Source organism: Pleuronectes platessa, chromosome 3, assembly GCF_947347685.1.
Source record: "Pleuronectes platessa chromosome 3, fPlePla1.1, whole genome shotgun sequence".
Taxonomy (NCBI): Eukaryota; Metazoa; Chordata; class Actinopteri; order Pleuronectiformes; family Pleuronectidae; genus Pleuronectes; species Pleuronectes platessa.
Genome location: NC_070628.1, coordinates 4813054 through 4829954, shown reverse-complemented (window position 1 = coordinate 4829954; position 16901 = coordinate 4813054). Strand labels below are relative to the sequence as shown.

The 16901-nt window shown below is 45.2% G+C and overlaps 2 protein-coding genes across 3 annotated transcripts in view; both read left to right on the top strand.

The window, feature by feature from the left end:
• Nucleotides 1-68: 68 nt before the first annotated feature.
• On the top strand, nt 69-3085 carry LOC128436742 (dynein axonemal light chain 4). The gene is made up of 4 exons (XM_053418584.1): nt 69-139; nt 636-712; nt 1864-1947; nt 2058-3085. The coding sequence occupies exons 2-4, from the start codon at nt 644-646 to the stop codon at nt 2220-2222; spliced, it is 318 nt and encodes a 105-aa protein (XP_053274559.1). The 5' UTR covers nt 69-139; nt 636-643; the 3' UTR covers nt 2223-3085.
• A 6009-nt stretch (nt 3086-9094) lies between these two features.
• baiap2l2b (BAR/IMD domain containing adaptor protein 2 like 2b) overlaps nt 9095-16901 on the top strand; it is a 43166-nt gene continuing 35359 nt past the window's right edge. Inside the window, exons 1-9 of one of the 2 annotated variants that reach the window (XM_053419796.1) lie at nt 9095-9750; nt 9866-10119; nt 10339-10803; nt 12253-12428; nt 14555-14633; nt 14918-15010; nt 15142-15257; nt 15986-16166; nt 16767-16876. In XM_053419796.1, coding sequence (XP_053275771.1) covers nt 10343-10803; nt 12253-12428; nt 14555-14633; nt 14918-15010; nt 15142-15257; nt 15986-16166; nt 16767-16876 — 1216 coding nt within the window. In that variant the 5' untranslated portion in view covers nt 9095-9750; nt 9866-10119; nt 10339-10342. Of the gene's footprint in view, nt 10120-10338; nt 10804-12252; nt 12429-14554; nt 14634-14917; nt 15011-15141; nt 15258-15985; nt 16167-16766; nt 16877-16901 lie in introns of both variants that reach the window. The other variant, XM_053419797.1, reaches the window with a different exon arrangement.

Sequence of the window (16901 nt, the reverse complement as noted above, 5' to 3'; positions counted from 1 at the left end):
TTCTGTGTAATGAAATGACTGAGGGGACTTTAAACAGTGTGGCACCAGGGAAGCTGCCTTCACCTAGCAGCCGTTTCTGTTGACACCGGAAGTGCCTGGACGAACTGCCGCTGCCACATCTGATCTTGCCCTGACTGTCGTAAGTACCTCTGCGTCCGTATCTAACTCTCACCAGCACCGACGAACCTCTGGTAGCAGCTCGTCGGTGGATTCACGGGTTAACATGTGTTTGAAATGTTGAAGAAACCACCGACCGGTGTCTGTTTGCTATCAAGCTAGCTGGGTTAGCTAGCTCCCTGAACCTGTGAAGCTAGTGACGGTTGGTAACGTGATGGAGCCCGGTTGAGTTTAAAGCGGGTTAGGGGCTCACCAGCATCTGTCTGTTGTGTGTCTGTGGTTTAAATACGACGCGTTTGTCTACAGAGGGAGTCTGAGGTCAGTCGCTTGTGTTAGCATCTCACCGCAGCTAGCCGTTACTTAGTAACGGCTAAGTGTTGTCAGCTAACTTAGCCTCAGCTGCAGATGTGTACTCAGGAAATAAGTCCCCCTAAAACAGCTGGTTCACGTGTGTGTGTGTGTGTGTGTGTGTGTGTGTTAGCTTGTGTGTGTTTAACGTGTGGCCTGTGTGTTTGCAGGGGTCGGGATGGCGGCGACGGGCGAGGGGAAGAAGGAGGAGGACTACAAGAAACTGCACAGCTTCCCTCTCATCCGGGTAGGACGGGGACACGGGACACAACATGGGAGCAGCTCGTTCTGCAGACACACACAGGACACCTTCATTGTTTCAGTTCCTCTCCTCAGGCGACAGTAGTCTGTGCTGCACATCAGACTCTACAAAACACACCACAGCAAATTAAGAAACTAATTAAGAAAACAGAAGCATCCATTTGATGACACGTGTTCTTTCTGGTGTGGTTTTGGCAGCTTGTTTTGTGTTTTCATGTGTGGTGCAAGTGGTTTTTAACTTGCAGTGCATTCAGCCCCTCGACCACCGTGGAATCTGGTTTTATTGCTAATAGGATGGCTATAATTGTGCGTTTGTCTAAAATTACCCAGAGACACAAACTAGTACCTTGTGTGTAGACTCTTCAGTCATCAAACACACAAACCAACATGCAGACATTCTCTGCTTCCATCCATCAAGCTTCAGATATTGTACATTGGCCCAGACGACTCAACTCACTGCAATTTAACAAAACTTGCAAATGGAGAAAACATCTTCGTCAATATGACAACACAACCAAATCCCCACAACACAACAGAAGTTATTTCCAGGGGGTCACTGAGAAGTGATGAACCGGCTGAGTCACCTAACCTGCCAGTTCTAGTAATCTGATAAAAATATTAATAATTAATTGACAATACGATGATATCCTGTTGGCATGATGACATCTTAACTCAGTTCATCATGTATCATCTTTATCTGAAAAAGCTCAGATTGAGGAAGCATCATTTTTACTAATGTAATGTAAACTATATTGTCCTCAAGGGAAACTAGTCTTGGTCTCTGAGCCACATTAATACATCATAAGTACATCAAACATATGAGCAGTTACACACATGTTATCAGCCTGGATCCTCTGAAACGCGTTCATAGTCATGGTTGTTCATATGAAAGATGGATGTTAGTCATGTGCTAAATTAAAGAAAGATGAGTTGAACTCGTTTTTGCCGCTTTCAGAAAAACACATTTAGCTTTAACCTTGTATTTTTGGTCCCAGAGGGAATTTTATAAACATCTTAAGTCAGCAGATTAGTTGAATGCTCGTTGGCCCATAGTGCATGTGATAGAATATAGAGATTCATAAAGGGACAATATATTTAAAACTAAATGTAGACCCTTACAAAATGTGTGGTTCTCAGCACACGGACATGCCAGAAGAAATGAGGGTGGAGACCATGGAGCTTTGTGTCACAGCCTGTGAAAAGTTCGCCACCAACAATGAGGTGAGTGTGTGTTGTGTATTCGATGCTTATCTGGTAGCATTGTCATGACTTTTCTATGGTAACCTCAGGCTTGATTCACCACAACTTCATCTGTTGTGCGTCTTCTCCAGAGTGCAGCGAAGATGATCAAGGAGTCTTTGGACAAGAAGTTCGGCAGCTCGTGGCACGTGGTGATCGGGGAAGGCTTCGGCTTCGAGGTCACCCACGAGGTGAAGAGCCTGCTCTACATGTTCTTCGGAGGGAGCCTGGCCGTGTGCGTGTGGAAGTGCTCGTAGCACCCCCCCCCCCCCCCCCTTCCCTGTGCCGTGGCTTACTGGGCTAGGAATAAACACCAGCTACCAACCAGATGCTGGTTAACATTTGTGTTGTGGCAGGGCAGTTTGTCCACACTACCAGCCACTCTGGCAGATAATAAACCACCACTTCAAGATCTCGCCCAGGTTGTTGGCAGGGACAATACTTGATACTTGAAAGGGAATGTCTGAGAGCAGCCGTCACTTTGGCATTAACACAGCTTCCTGCCTTGTCTGTCACTTTTTTTTTCTTTTCCTTTCCGTGGTTCTAAACATTTGTGTGTGCGTGTGCAAGTTCAACTTTTACAAACAATACAGCCAGGGTCTCCAAAGTCCTTTACCCTCATTCCTCTTCAGGGAGCGTGTGTGTGTGTGTGCGTTTATATGTTGGTGTGTGCTGGACACACACAGTTTTTTGAAGTAACACTTCATGTTCACCTCCCTCAGCAGTTTTGAGCAACAGTAAACTGTCCGTTTGCACTCGTCTCTCTCTCTCTCTCTCTCTCTTGCTCTCTCTCTCTCAAGCCGTGCAAGTCTTTTAATAAAATTCTTAATATTTTTTATGTGTACATAGTTTGATGCGACTTGACAAACTTCTTTTTAAAGACCAGAGGCATCTTCTTACAACTGAACGGCTCCGAGCCGAACCACACCAGACCCGGTCCACCTTTTCTCCCTGTAAAGCTGTTTGTAATAATCCAGAACAATATCACCGCGCCGAGTGATACGAGCAATGTGATTGTTTTCATGGTGATGCCAGTGTGATAATGATCCAGCACAACGGACCATTATGTGTGAACTGACCTGATTGTACAATAAAAGTCTGAAATGTGATGAAATAGGAACTTAGATTGTCGCCTGTGTTCTTCGCAACATTTTTATTTCATTTCTGGCGGAACATCTTCGTGCAGATTTATCAGAAGCAAATTGTAATTTTTACGACGCCTGTGGTGGAGATAATAGCTTCAGAGGGGATTTCTTGTAAGTAGAGACCAAATTAGAACGTGAATAAGGCAAATCATTTGTTTGTCATAACAGCTAATGCAGTTACAGAATCGTTAGTGACTGCTCCTCCATTGCCAAGAGTCAAATTACACATTAGTTTAAAGTAGTTGGCTGGGTTTGGAAAAAAGTGTAAAAAGTACGTGAGTCACACGGAGGAGTCATATGCCAGTAACTGCTTTTTTACAAATACTTTATAAAACTAAGAAATCCACAGAGGAGGACGGCTCCAAAAATAACTCAAAAAGAAAAAAGGGTAAACGATGGAGTTTCAGGGACTTGTCACAAAGAATGATGGGAACTTGCCTGAGACAGGTTTTTCCCTGAGAACCTGGAGGAAGTCGTGTTGAAGAGATGATGAATTAAAGAGTTAAAATATAACTTCCCTCTAAAGGCAGTTGAAATATTTTGGAAAGGAAGTTGCTCAAAGTGTCAGATTTTCTCAAACGTCTCAGCAGAGTTTGTGATTGACACCAGGATCCAAACTGTTCTGAGGTGTCACTGAGCGAGTTCATACAAATCACTTAGAGTGCTGCTCGGCATCAGTGAATATCAGTCTGTATGAGCAGGGATATAAAATCAGCTTCTAGCCGCACTTACAACAGGTAAGAGGCAACTTCTGTCCATGCAGGAGTTTTATCTTCAATTAAATTAAACACTTTTTGCAAGATTTAGTTTAACATTGATTTAATTAAAGATAAAATGATAAAAGAAAGAGACTCATCAGCTTTACTTGAGGTTCAAAGTCATTTTCCATTGTTGACAGATGAGCTAAATCTGGCAACTTCATCCTGGACATTTGAATCCACAAACACACTGACCCCAGATCAGGTCAGTCTGCTCTCTGGCTCTGTGTCTAGTTCATGCAGGGAACTGAATGTGGTTTTTCACCTAATTAGCAAACTATTAGCAATCATACACATACACATATTCTGAATGTGGTGAATCTCACATTTAATAACAGAGATCAAGCCTCGAATCCAGAGCTGCTGAGCAATATGAATTGTCATCTGTTTTGTTTTTAAGAAATTGGCCAGAAGGGAAAAGGAAACGTTTCTAAAAACAATTCAGAGTAAAAAACAAACAACCACTATTAGTTAAGTTCTTGAGAAAGTTCGTAGCTCAATGACTCTGAGAGTGAGAATGAATCCAGATCTCGTTAAGAGACGTAGAGATTGCTTTTCAGTCTCAGCTGTCAATCATGCCCCCCCCCCCAATCAAATAACTAATTAAAATCCAACTTTCCCGTAAAGATAAACACTTGAGCATCAGTGTGATATGAACCACCCAAAATAACAGAAATCTTTGAGAGTCATTTATGAAACATGCTCTTTGACTTTTTACTTCGGTCTATGTCCCATCTACTAACATGGAGGAATATACCACCCCATACAGAGTCTATGGTAATGACCCATTTGAGATCTCTTTACCAGGACTCGATCTGTCACTTCCATGTTCATCTTTGGCATTTCTCCATCCCGCCATTTTACATCCTCTCTTTTAATGGCTGAATTGAATTGGACCCATGCATCCAGAGTTTCTCGTCCTCCTGCTAATGTAATCCACTGATGCTTTTCAATCAGATTCCCCCGGTTGGACCATTTCACGTAAACGCAGTCGGCTCATTCTGCAGTTATCCCGGCGCCTCTCTGATTAATCCAGTGGGTTTAGTGTCAGTAAACATGGTTCCACCCTGTGATGCATCTCATTCATTATTCACCCCAGACGCTCTTTATATATATCTCCCCCCTCTCGCTGGGACTCCTCAGCGCTGTTAAAAATTCATACAAAGAGCCGCAGAGGCACTAAAGACGCTGCTGGTCGGCTCACTCCTGAGTCCTGACCCCCCCCCCCCCTGTGCACAGGAAGGAGCCTCGTTATCCCAGTGTCGAGTCAGGCTCCTGATCCACTGGTTCCAGCTGCAGACACAGACAAGGGGGGGGGGGGGGGGGGGGGGTTACGTGATGGAGATGATGATGCTGTGGACGAAGGTGGGGATCAGTGCAGAGCGGTGACGGGAGTCACGAGGCTGGGATCCAGGGCCTGAAGCTGGGGTCTGCCACAGGGTGATAGTGGAAGAGCTGGGAGCTTCTACTGGGTTTGATTCATGATGAGGAGGCAGCCAAGATGAATCGTAACAAGAACTTTTCAAGGCTGAGACACGCCCACACCAAGTCTGGTTCCCGAAGTTTCTTCTTCTTCTTTCAAGGTCTCGAACTTATGCAAAGTGCCTCGAGATAATTTGTGATATCAGCTTGAACTGAATTGAATTAAACGCAGGCTTTGCAGCTGTGGCCGCTGAGGAGGTCGTGACTGGTGTTCGTGTCGGAGAAGTCTCAGAGGTAGGAGTTGGAATCTATCTCCAAATCCAGAAATCTATCCACTTTGCACTTGTCAGGTTGAATTTGTTGTGATTTGGACGAGTGATACGCTTGATATCAATAAGTTGGAATAAAGAGGTGACCAGTGCTCTGTAGCTGCAGGGTTTGGATTCACTAAACCAATCAAACAGCCCATTCCAGACAGACACTGCACTTGTACTTGATTATTCTTCAAAACGTTGATTACAGATTAAACAAAGCAGGGAAGAGTTTACATTTTATCTAGAAACATGTATACTTTCTTAATTCAAGCTCTATATATTTGTCTGCATTTGTGTTTTTTTTTTAAATGTACAGTTATCTGTAATTACATTTCTTGGTCATATATCGATATCACAAGTGGAAGTCGGCTTTGGCCACAAAAAAACGATGTTACCTACTCAGTACAGATTTGTCCAATGATAACAGATGCTCTTAATACTGACTATTCTCAGTCCCACCAAATAAATCCAAATAAATAAAATACCTCATTAAACTTTAAAGACAATGTAAGCATGGTACATTTTTTAAATGGATAAAGACACAGAGATGATAATAAAACAGTTGAATCAGTAAACAGGACCTTGCTCATGTTTCTACAGGCGCTGTGGTTGTGGTGATTAGTTGAAGTTTAAACTCGACTGTGTGCTCTCACCATGTGAGTCTGTATCTTAGCAACCTCCTCACCTCCTGTGATGCAAGTGGAGTGTGTGTGTGTGCGTGTGTGTGTGTGTGTGTGTGTGTGTGTGTGTGTGTGTGTGTACAGGAGGTAAAAGAAAATGAAAAGAACCTGTAGGTGGTTGGAAAAGGTGACTGACAGCTCTCTGGATTCGATGGCTGGTAAAGAAGAGGGAGACGTCTCAAAATTCACAGGATGAAGATTCACAGATTTCATCAGTGGCTCAAGGACACAGGGAGTCAGAGGGAGGTGGAGCGAGACGGGGGGCGTATCGGGCGGCCACCAGTCAGAGACGGAGGACGACAGGGGACAGCAGAGGACAACGGCTCTTTATTTAATTGAGAAATGAGAACCACTATTCAATATTGATGAGTGTGCGCCGCATTCGATCGTCTCCAGACTGAAGTGAAAGAGGAAGCTCGAGTGTGCTGGGGAAACTAGAGCGAGAAGAAGGAGGCGGAGGAGATGAAAGGAGAACATTGTGTTTGGAGGAAGTCTAAGACGGTTTGTTTATAATGCATCAGTGAGAGGCAGAGACAGAACGAGTGCATGAGACAAAAACTGAGACGCTTATAAAAGGAGGAAAAGGCCCAGAAGACATGGAGCTGAGAGATGTTTGTCTGATTCGATCTGTGTCACTGACGACTGAAGAGATCGTCAACACAACATTCAGAAAGTCGAGAAAAAACTAATTTCATCTTTTAACAGAACGACCACCTCGAAGAATTATGAACCAGCTCCTCCGGCTGCAAGGCCGAGCCAGGCTGCGTCCACGGTCAAATAAAAACATAAAGACCAATAACATCAAGCTCTCAATCCTTTTTAATTAAACAAGTCAAAGCTGCATCGTCGGCATAAAGCAAATCATCGCAGTGGAAATCCCTCATTGACCCCAGAAAACTACATCGAGGCACGAATCAGGACTAATTCATAACCCTGTGATCTATGAAGTGAAATCTCAGAAATGTCTTAAGTTAACGTACTTTACCTAAACTGCTGCGTTGTTTGATCTCAGGCTAATATGCCTTTATTTAATGTATTTATTGTAGTTACTGTTTTTACTGTCTGGATCCTTCTCAGCCCAACATATCCCAGGATTCATTGCACTTCTTGTCTTTGAATGAGACAGTTGTGGCAATGTTTGATTCTTACGCTTTTAAATGTCGGTAACAAGTGTAACGATCCTGGTCCTTGATTTAAAGCTCTCTGGAAAGTCCCCTCCTCAGATCCACTGAGCCCTGAGTCCTCCTCCACTTGTTCACTCTCTTTAGTCACTTGTCGATAGAAGCTAATCCCCACAGATAATAATCACAGCTCCCTCATGCAGGGATTTAATCTTGTTTAACCCTCCAGCAAGACTCAGTCCCACTGTGGATTTCATAATGTCCACGAAAACCACGTTTCTTCTGCTCCACCAGCAACGTGCATGTTTTATAAGTGCTGATAAATAACACATGAACCTGAGCACCTGACCCAATGAGAGAGCTCACAGTAGATCTGTTTCATCTCATCAGATCATATGCATGTGTGGGACATTTCAGTTTCTTCAGGAAAGCTGATTGTCTTTGCGTCACATTAACAGTCCCACAGGTTCAACACACGTGTTTTTGTTAACCTCTCTCACCTGTGTGAACAACTTTACACAACACGTACAAAACGCACACACAGACCTTGAAGAGCCGCACTTCACAGGACGTGTGTGTCCTGCGGGAGGCGGCGGGAGGCCTGACTCAAAGTCTCAGTGCAAACTCACACTCAGAATGTGAAACATGTGTCTCGCCCAGCGCCTGGTTATTAAAAGCCGGCTTCATCAGATCCTCTGACTCACGACTCACAACTCACCGGCTGTGATTCAGGCCGCAGGAGATGGAGCCTGACGGAGTTTCCAACAGGAGCAGGTGGTGGTAGTGGATTTGTTTTCTCACGGCTTCACACACGCTGCGGATTTAATGCCAAATAGAATGAGTAGCACTGAGTAGAGCACTACACCAACAGGCCGACAGGCTCCTTACATACAATCCAGCTGCATTAGATTGTTCACACTCACAGATATTAGTAATCTAAGTATTACAGATTAATTATTCTGTGGGAAAATTTCAAAAATCTCCATTTATCTCCCAGTTTTAAAGAGAGGAAAATTAAAACCTGCACCTTCCTCTTCGAGTAAACATTTCTCTTTTACTCCATGTCCCATTCTTCCACTTCAGGTACCAGGATATTTGTATTTGTAGTTTTTTCATGATCGTGCACTCCACGAGTACACTCCAACAACATGATACAGATTATTATTATTATTATTATTTGTATTGTAAAGTGTAGTATAATGCAATTATCATCTTTGTCCCTCAAAATGAAATCCCTGTTCCTTTATATAGGTTTATAAAGACATTTTAGATTTGGCAGAAAAAAATCTTGGATCCAAAATTGAATGGGTTTGTTTTGGGGCCAACCTTCCACCAGATGAGAGACCAGTCAGATCTGATGAGCTTCAAACAGCCTGAACTCTGAGGTTACTTCGGTCTGTATGGTCCAGTAAACCAAACTCCACAAGAAGATCCCTCAGGAACCCAGGTCAGTTTCCTCAAGGAAGCTTTTTTAACTTTCAAACGGTTCCTCCAGTGACCTCCTCTCTAAATCCAGCTGTGAGAGCCTCCTCATCCCCAGAGTTCCTTGAGGTTCTCCTAATTCTCCCCAGAGACGAGGCTCTAATGGAAATGACAAGACACATTGAGATTCCTCTTCTGTTCTTTCAACACCAAATGAGCCCCCCCCCCCCCCCCCCCCCCCCTCTCCCTGGAGATTCTAACCTGTTGAGATATCTATGTTTCTCTGTATCTTGTGATTATATTTTACCTATATCCTGTGAACAAATATTAACTGTATAATCCATATAATCAATAATGCTACAACTGTTTCTTATATTTAGAATGATGTATAATCTTTTTGACTCAGACGCAGGGTCAGGCCCAGAGCACGACCACAGAAAGAGCAGGTGTCAATCTGAATGTCAATCTGACCCAAAATACAATTCAGAGAAAAGTGTGTGATGGAAATTCATCTTGAGATTTGAAATAATGAAAGCACGGATGCTCAGAAAAGAGAGAGGACGTGCCAGAACTAATACAATGAGGTGCTTCATGAAACATGGTGAGAAAAAGGTATGAAATCCTCCTGAAATGTTTAATCTGCTGGGTCTCTCCACTGTAGCAAGCTCCCTGTTTGCCAAGGCCACAGTAGTGGGACACCTGGTCAGTTGAAAGTGATGTGCTTGCAAAAAACTGCACTTTGAGGAAACAGTATACATCTGGCCAATAACTGGCCAGATGAATTCCCTCAAAGAAAAAGAACCGCCTCTGTGCCCACCTTGTGTCTGATTATATATACTGTGGACTTAGGATTGAACGGGGAATCTTCTCGACATGATCCAGTGAACCTGGTGACGTGTCCGGCAGAACCCCAGAGACTCTCTGTAAGTATTTCTTTATTTTACAATAAATGTTCAATTTCCAGAACTTCATGTATAAGTGTCTAATTATTCCTTCTCAAATCCTGGATCAACAAACACGCTTGTCCAATCGCCGGAGGCGAGTTCAAGTTTAAAAGCCTGGCGACGACAAACCCTCAACCCTCAGATCAGTTGGCAGAAAGAGAGCGACTGTGGGAAACATATTGATCCGTGTCCAGATCACTGTGACCTGGCTGCTCTCCAGCCCTGAGCTCGGTGGCCGACCCACAGAGCGGTTCAAACACCCGGGTGAAGGCTGTGGGGACACTGGGCAGAGTTTCATTCCACTGGGAAGCAGAAGGGAAGCACTCTGAAGAGGAAGGAAGACGAGTTGTGAGTTTGCTTTTTTTCTGGTGTTTTTCCCTAGACTTCGAAAATCCACAGGAGAATGAGAGCGACTCGACTTTTAAATAAGTGCTGAGAGCTTCCTGAATGTTTTCTTTCATTATCAAGGCCACGGCCTCTCTCTCTCTCGATGTTTTTACTCCAACTTTTTATCTTCCTCTCTCCTCTTCCCTTCATGCGCTCACCTCCCCTGACCTCCCCTCTCAGCAGGATGATGTGGTGTTTGCGCCGCCGCTCTCGGACAATGTGTGTGTCCTTGGCCTTCATCACGGTTCTCCTCCACCTCCTCCTGGGGCTCGCCTCTCTGTCCATTTACCAACCGCCGTGCGACTCCCCCCCGTCACCCAACATCCTGAGGAGCCTGGCACGCAGCAGCTACACCCCCACAGGGACCAGTGGTCTCGCTGACCCACCAGCTGACACCACCCGGAGAGACTCCTCCGATGGAGATGCCAGTGAGGAGGTCAAAGGTCGTGTGGGAACGGCTCCTGCTCCAGTTGAAGTGGCTGGCAGCCGGGGTCATCATGAACCTTTGGAGTCTGGGACGTCCAAACTGGAGGCGCTGTTTGACCATCCCCTGTACGCCACGCCCGGGCCGGCTGTCCCCGAGGACGACTGGCTGCTGAGAGTGAAGCCAAAGGTCAAGACTGCAGTGGAGAGCTCACAGATGTGGTCAGTGTCTAAAAAGAACTGTGTGTGCATGAGATTTCTCCTCTGGCATCATTTCTTTTTATTATCCAAACATCCTAGAAACCACTGATCCTGGTCACAGAGGAACTTCTTCAGTGTCTGTTTTGATTGCCACTAACTGGATATTAAAAGACGTGGGCACATTTACAGAAAGATTGATTTATTGGATTTAGACAAATGAATTAAACGATAAAGAAATTAAATAAAATAATAATCGCAATTAAATTATTATTTGTTGTACAAAATATTATAAAAAATGTGCCATCAGAATGTTTATCTTTAAAATAGATTTTTATGCTTCTGTGTCAGCATCAGTGAGGCGATGAGAAATTATGTTTCATCAGTACGCCTGTCCCTCAATCTGTCCCTCAATCCGTCCCTCAATCTGTCCGTCAATCTGTCCCTCAATCTGTCCCTCAATCTGTCCCTCAATCTGTCCCTCAATCTGTCCCTCAGTCTGTCCCTCAGTCTGTCCCTCAATCTGTCCCTCAATCTGTCCCTCAATCTGTCCCTCAATCTGTCCCTCAGTCTGTGCCTCAATCTGTCCCTCAATCTGTCCCTCAATCTGTCCCTCAATCTGTCCCTCAATCTGTCCCTCAGTCTGTCCCTCAGTCTGTCCCTCAATCTGTCCCTCAATCTGTCCCTCAATCTGTCCCTCAATCTGTCCCTCCATCTGTCCCTCAATCTGTCCCTCCATCTGTCCCTCAATCTGTCCCTCAATCACATTCTTGTGAACATGTCATCTCAAGAAGCCTTCAGGGAATTCCTTTGTGGTTCTTACAAACCTTCACTGAGATTGAAAGATGAATTGATTAAAATCAAAGGCACATGACTGAAGGTCGGTATTTCTAGTTCTGACCAGAGTCCCTCTCTCCCTCTCTCTCTCTCTCTCTCTCCCTCCCTCTCTCCCTCCTTCTCTCCCTCTCTCCATCTCTCCCTCTCTCCCTCCCTCTCTCTCTCTCTCTCTCGCTCTCTCCCCCCCCCCTCTTCCTCTCTCTCTCTCCCTCTCTCCCTCTCTCCCTCTCCCTCTCTCCCTCTCTCCCTCCCTCTCTCCCTCTCTCCCTCTCTCCCTCTCCCTCTCTCCCTCCATCCCGTCTCCCTCTCCCTCTCCCTCTCTCTCTCCCTCTCTCCCTCTCTCCCTCTCTCTCTCTCTCCCTCTCTCCCTCTCTCCCCTCTCTCTCTCTCTCTCTCTCTCTCTCTCTCTCTCTCCCTCCCTCTCTCCCTCCTTCTCTCCCTCTCTCCCTCTCTCCATCTCTCCCTCTCTCCCTCCCTCTCTCTCTCTCTCTCTCTCTCTCTTCCCCCCCCCCCTCTTCCTCTCTCTCTCTCCCTCTCTTCCTTTCTCCCTCCCTCCCTCCCTCTCTCTCTCTCTCTCTCTCTCTCTCTCTCTCTCTCTCTCTCTCTCTCTCTCTCTTTCTCTCTCTCTCTCTGCAGGACCAGTGGCAGTCAGCAGACCTACGAGGAGGTTCGGTGGAACAGCAGCAGTGACAGCCACCCCCCCTGGCTGCGCTTCCACCTGGGTATCTCCCGCTGGCAGCTCTACCCTCATCGTGACCCCAACATGGCGGCTCTGACGCAGCAGCTCGCCACGCACCGCATCGTCAGTGCAGGTCTGACTCCGCGGCCTCCCACCTTCATCTCCACTCAGTCCTCGTCTGTGCAGCTTGTTCTTGTTCTTGTGTTTGTTCAGCTCCATCAGTTTGGTCAGTTTGGTCCGAGCAGGGCACGGAGCCTGTGTCACACCTGGTGAGTGACAGCCGAGGTGTCAGGCCCACACAGGCAGGGTTCTTTTGAAGTAGACGATCAGAGACGGAGGGCGACTTGAAAAGGAGGGTGGGCGGGGCTTCGGGGAGGGCGAGGGCAGGAGGAGAATGATTGTGATGGTTTTGACTCGTCAGGTTTAAGGTTCGACTTTCATATGCAGACTCACTTTGAAGTTCCCCTGACATGAAAGCTGCTGTGAAGCTTTGAGGAGACTCAGCAGAGGATGGACAGGAATACTTGAACATCTCCGTGCACGTTTCTCTACGGGGGAACTTTAGTCCAGTGTCGGCAGCGACCCTCAGAAGGACGAGCAGCTTCCAGATAATGGATCAATGGATGTGTAACCTCTGACAGTGATGTTGCTGTGAGGACATTTTGGTTTGTGATGGAGATGATGGTCAAATGGACAATTTAAGGTTTAGTGGTTAGAACAAGGAACTGGCTTGAAAATGGTAAATTGGTTTAAAAGTCGATTTACCAGTGGATCTAGATTTCAACCATCATCTACGGCGAAATGCTCTGGGTACTGACCCTAGGCTTTATAAATATATGTATATAAAGATGGACTACATAGTTGCTCCACAAAAGTGAAGCCAACTCGGTCTTAAACCCCGCCTCCTCCAACCTTCAATCAAATTTCATGGGAATCCATTCAGTTGCTTTTCTGTGATCTTGCAGACAAACCAACAAACGGACAGAGGTGGAAACATAACCTCCCCCACAGATGTAATAATGTTGGTAGAATAAAATACATTAACCTTTAGATTGGTACTTTCAAATGTGTTTATTTACTTCCTAAAAAGAGACAGAAACATCCTGTAGATCCGGTTTTCTCTCCAGGTCAACATGCATAGCTGAGGAATTTCTAATTTCCTCTTTCAGAAGTCGAACTCGCAGCGTGAATATGAGCCGGGAGAGTTTTTAGTTTGAGTCGTGAGGCTGACGCGGTTCAATCTTCACTCGACCTTGACAAACTTTTGATTGGTTTGAAGCCACAAAGCCTCAGATTCTGTCTGTGCTCATCATTTCCGGATTTCAACATCACAGCTCGGAAACACAAAAAAGAAAAAGAAATAGATGAGACTTTTGTCTCCGTACTTTTGGTTTCGATTCCGCTTCAATTCAATCAGACTTTTTCAGAATAAACTCGAAAGAATCACAATAATAAGTTGATAAGAACATTTTTAACATTTTGGGAATAGTGCACATAATAGAAATGTTTGTCAAAACTTTGTGGATAAATCTCAGAAAAGAGAAAAAGAGAAAAGAAAAGAAGGCAAAAAAATGTATTAAAATCTTTGGCAAACAATATATAATAATGATGTAATACTTTTTATTTATTTAACACTAAAAGCAGAGTTTGCAAAGTTTGACAGCAAAGCCAGAAAAGTAATTGGAAGAGAAATAACAATCAGCAGGAGGCAGCAAGACAAGGAAACAAGGAAGTGTTCAAACTAAATGAATATATATATATAAAGCTATGTCACGTGAAATAACAGTAACTTGTACATAAAAGCATTAATTTGACAATAAAAATAAATGAACAAATCAAACAAAAGAGGAAAAGAAATCAATAAAAACAGTAAAAAAAACACATCAGATTGAAGCAAGTCTATAAAAATGGATTTAAAAGAAGTCACATATATAAAATGGATGTAAACACATTAAAGATTAATCCTTCTACATGTATTTACTGAGTCACATCCAGCAGTGAGGCTGAGAAACATCTGTAACATCTGTAACATCTGTAACTCTGAGTGAATCCAAAGTGTCTGGACACCGAATATAGAAAAAGAGACAAACATAGACTCAGTGGAGTCGGATCGAGCTGTGCACTGTCTTCACTGTGACGCACAAACTGAAAGGTCTCTTCAGCTTCCCCTTGATGTGTGTGTGTGTGTGTGTGCATGTGTGTGTGTGCATGTGCTGTGAGCTCTGTAGCTATGGTAACCCCCTCAGTCCTGTTGTGCAGTGCAGAAGTCTGGAGGGACGCAGCTGAAGCTGGTGATGTCATTTCCCAACTATGGACGAGCTCTGATCAAACCCATGAAGTGAGTCGCAGAGTGAAAATCCAACACAGACATGAAATCAATATCAAATTCTTTAAAGTAGATTGAGACTGGAACCTGAAGATTGAGGCAAGGAGGGAGATTTTTGAGCTTTAACACAAACTGGGAAATGTGTTTTCAAGGGAATACTGGGAAGGAAAGTGTCGGGTAATTCACAAACTGAAATGTGTGTGAGAAGATTGGTGCAGAATGAAAACCACTCGACTGAGGGGTTTGTCAGAGATGTGAAGTTAACCCTTCTGTTTGACTCGACCTCTCGCCGGCAGGCAGGAGAGAGAGGATGAAACCAACCTCAACCTCTTCTACTTCTCGGACCTCGAGAGGCACAATGCAGAAATCGCTGCTTTTCACCTCGACAGGTGAGTCAGAGAAACCGGGTTCATCCAAGAAGCACAAGATGGAGGAGGAAGATGGCAGCGAGGAGAAGAATACATGTTATTTAACTCTGCATTGGGTTAACTCCCCCCCCCCCCCCCCCCCTCCTCTGCAGGATTTTGGGTTTCAGGCGAGTGCCTCCTGTGGTCGGGCGACTGCTGGACGTGGTTAAAGAGATAAAGGAGATCACCACCGACCGCAAGCTGGCCCGGACCTTCTTTACCTCCCCTGGTAACACACACACACACAACACACACACACACACACATACAGACACACACACACACACACACACACACACACACACACACACACACACACACACACACACACACACATACAGACACACACACACCTACAAACACACCCACACCTCCATTTTCAAATTTTCAATGTAACAATCTCCCAATTTCTCTTCTGTCACCCTCCTCTTCTTCTCTCCTCTTTCCTCCTCTCCTGTTTCCTCCTTTCCTGTTTCCTCCTCTCCTCCTCTCCTCCTCTCCTGCTCTCCTCCTCTCCTCCTCTCTTCCTCTTCTCCTCCTCTCCTTTCCACCTCTCCTTCTCTCCTTCTTTCCTCTTCCCTCCTCTCCTGTTTCTACCTCTCCTCCTCTCCTTTCCTCCTCTCCTTCTCTCCTCCTCTCCTTCTTTCCTCTTCCCTCCTCTCCTGTTTCTACCTCTCCTCCTCTCATCCTCTCATCCTCTCCTCCTCTCCTCCTCTCCTCCTCTCCTCCTCTCCTCCTCTCCAATCCGCCCTCCTCCTCTCCCCCTTTCCTCCTCTCCTCTCCTCTCCTCCTGTCCTCCTGTCCTCCTGTCGTCCTCTCCTCCACTCCTCCTCCTCTCCTCCCTCTCTACCTCTCTCCTCCTCTCCTCCCTCTCTACCTCTCTCCTCCTCTCCTCCTCTCCTCCCTCTCTCCTTCTCTCCTCCTCTCCTCCTCCTATGCTCTTCTGGCTCCCCCTAGTGGGCAGTGTGTGCTTCTATGGCCAGTGCTCGTACTACTGTTCCACAGAGCATGCAGTGTGCGGCCGCCCCACGGCCCTGGAGGCCTCCCTGGCCGTGCTGCTCCCTGACCTGTCCCTGGCCACCAGGAGGAGCTGGAGATCCCCCTGGAGGCGCTCGTACAGCCGCAGCAAGCTGGCAACGTTAGTGGTGGTTCTATGTTCTGTATCAATATCTCCTCAGTTTGCCTCCAATATTATTCACAAAGCACCAGAACAATAAAGAGGTTGCTGGACCTGGTTTTTCACTGGAGGTTACACATACAGCTGCTGATATTAATAAATCATCACTGATCGATGCCTCATACATTTTTGAGATACTGGCTCAGTTGCTGTTCTTAAGGAAAACATAGAAATGTATTTTCTTCAGCAGCTTTGGATTTCTTTGACATAAGAGTCAGACAGAGGTAAAACTGGAAATGAAAACATCAAAGCCTCGGTTAAGTCTGTTATCTTCAGGTTTGTATATAAATAAGTAAATTTATGTCATAAATCATCAATTTCTTCAATTTATGATTAAAACGATTTTCTCTCAATCTAAGCATTTTATTCTTGCACCAGTTTCGTGTTTTCACCTTCTTGCTTGTTCTGGGTTAAATCCGTCCTTATCAATGACACCTTCATTTATATTGCCACGTAAAAAAGTGATGAAAATATGAAAAACATATTTTCTCAAACACGAGCAGCAGAAACCCACAGAGGCGTCTGATCATTGAAGGTGAATGGAAACCCGTCTGTTTTCAGGTGGGAGACAGAATCCGACTACTGCTCCAAGGTGAAGACGACTCCACCCTACGACCAGGGCTCCAGGCTGCTGGACTTCATGGACATGGTCGTTCTGGACTTCCTGATGAGTATGTTCACTCTGTTACTTTGAAC

Bases quoted from the DNA above. Each gene is read 5' to 3' on its own strand.
- LOC128436742 (XM_053418584.1), top strand. From the start codon at position 644: ATGGCGGCGACGGGCGAGGGGAAGAAGGAGGAGGACTACAAGAAACTG. The intron at 713-1,863 runs GTAGGACGGGGA...TGTGGTTCTCAG, and splicing joins ACAGCTTCCCTCTCATCCGG to CACACGGACATGCCAGAAGA. The intron at 1,948-2,057 runs GTGAGTGTGTGT...CGTCTTCTCCAG, and splicing joins AGTTCGCCACCAACAATGAG to AGTGCAGCGAAGATGATCAA.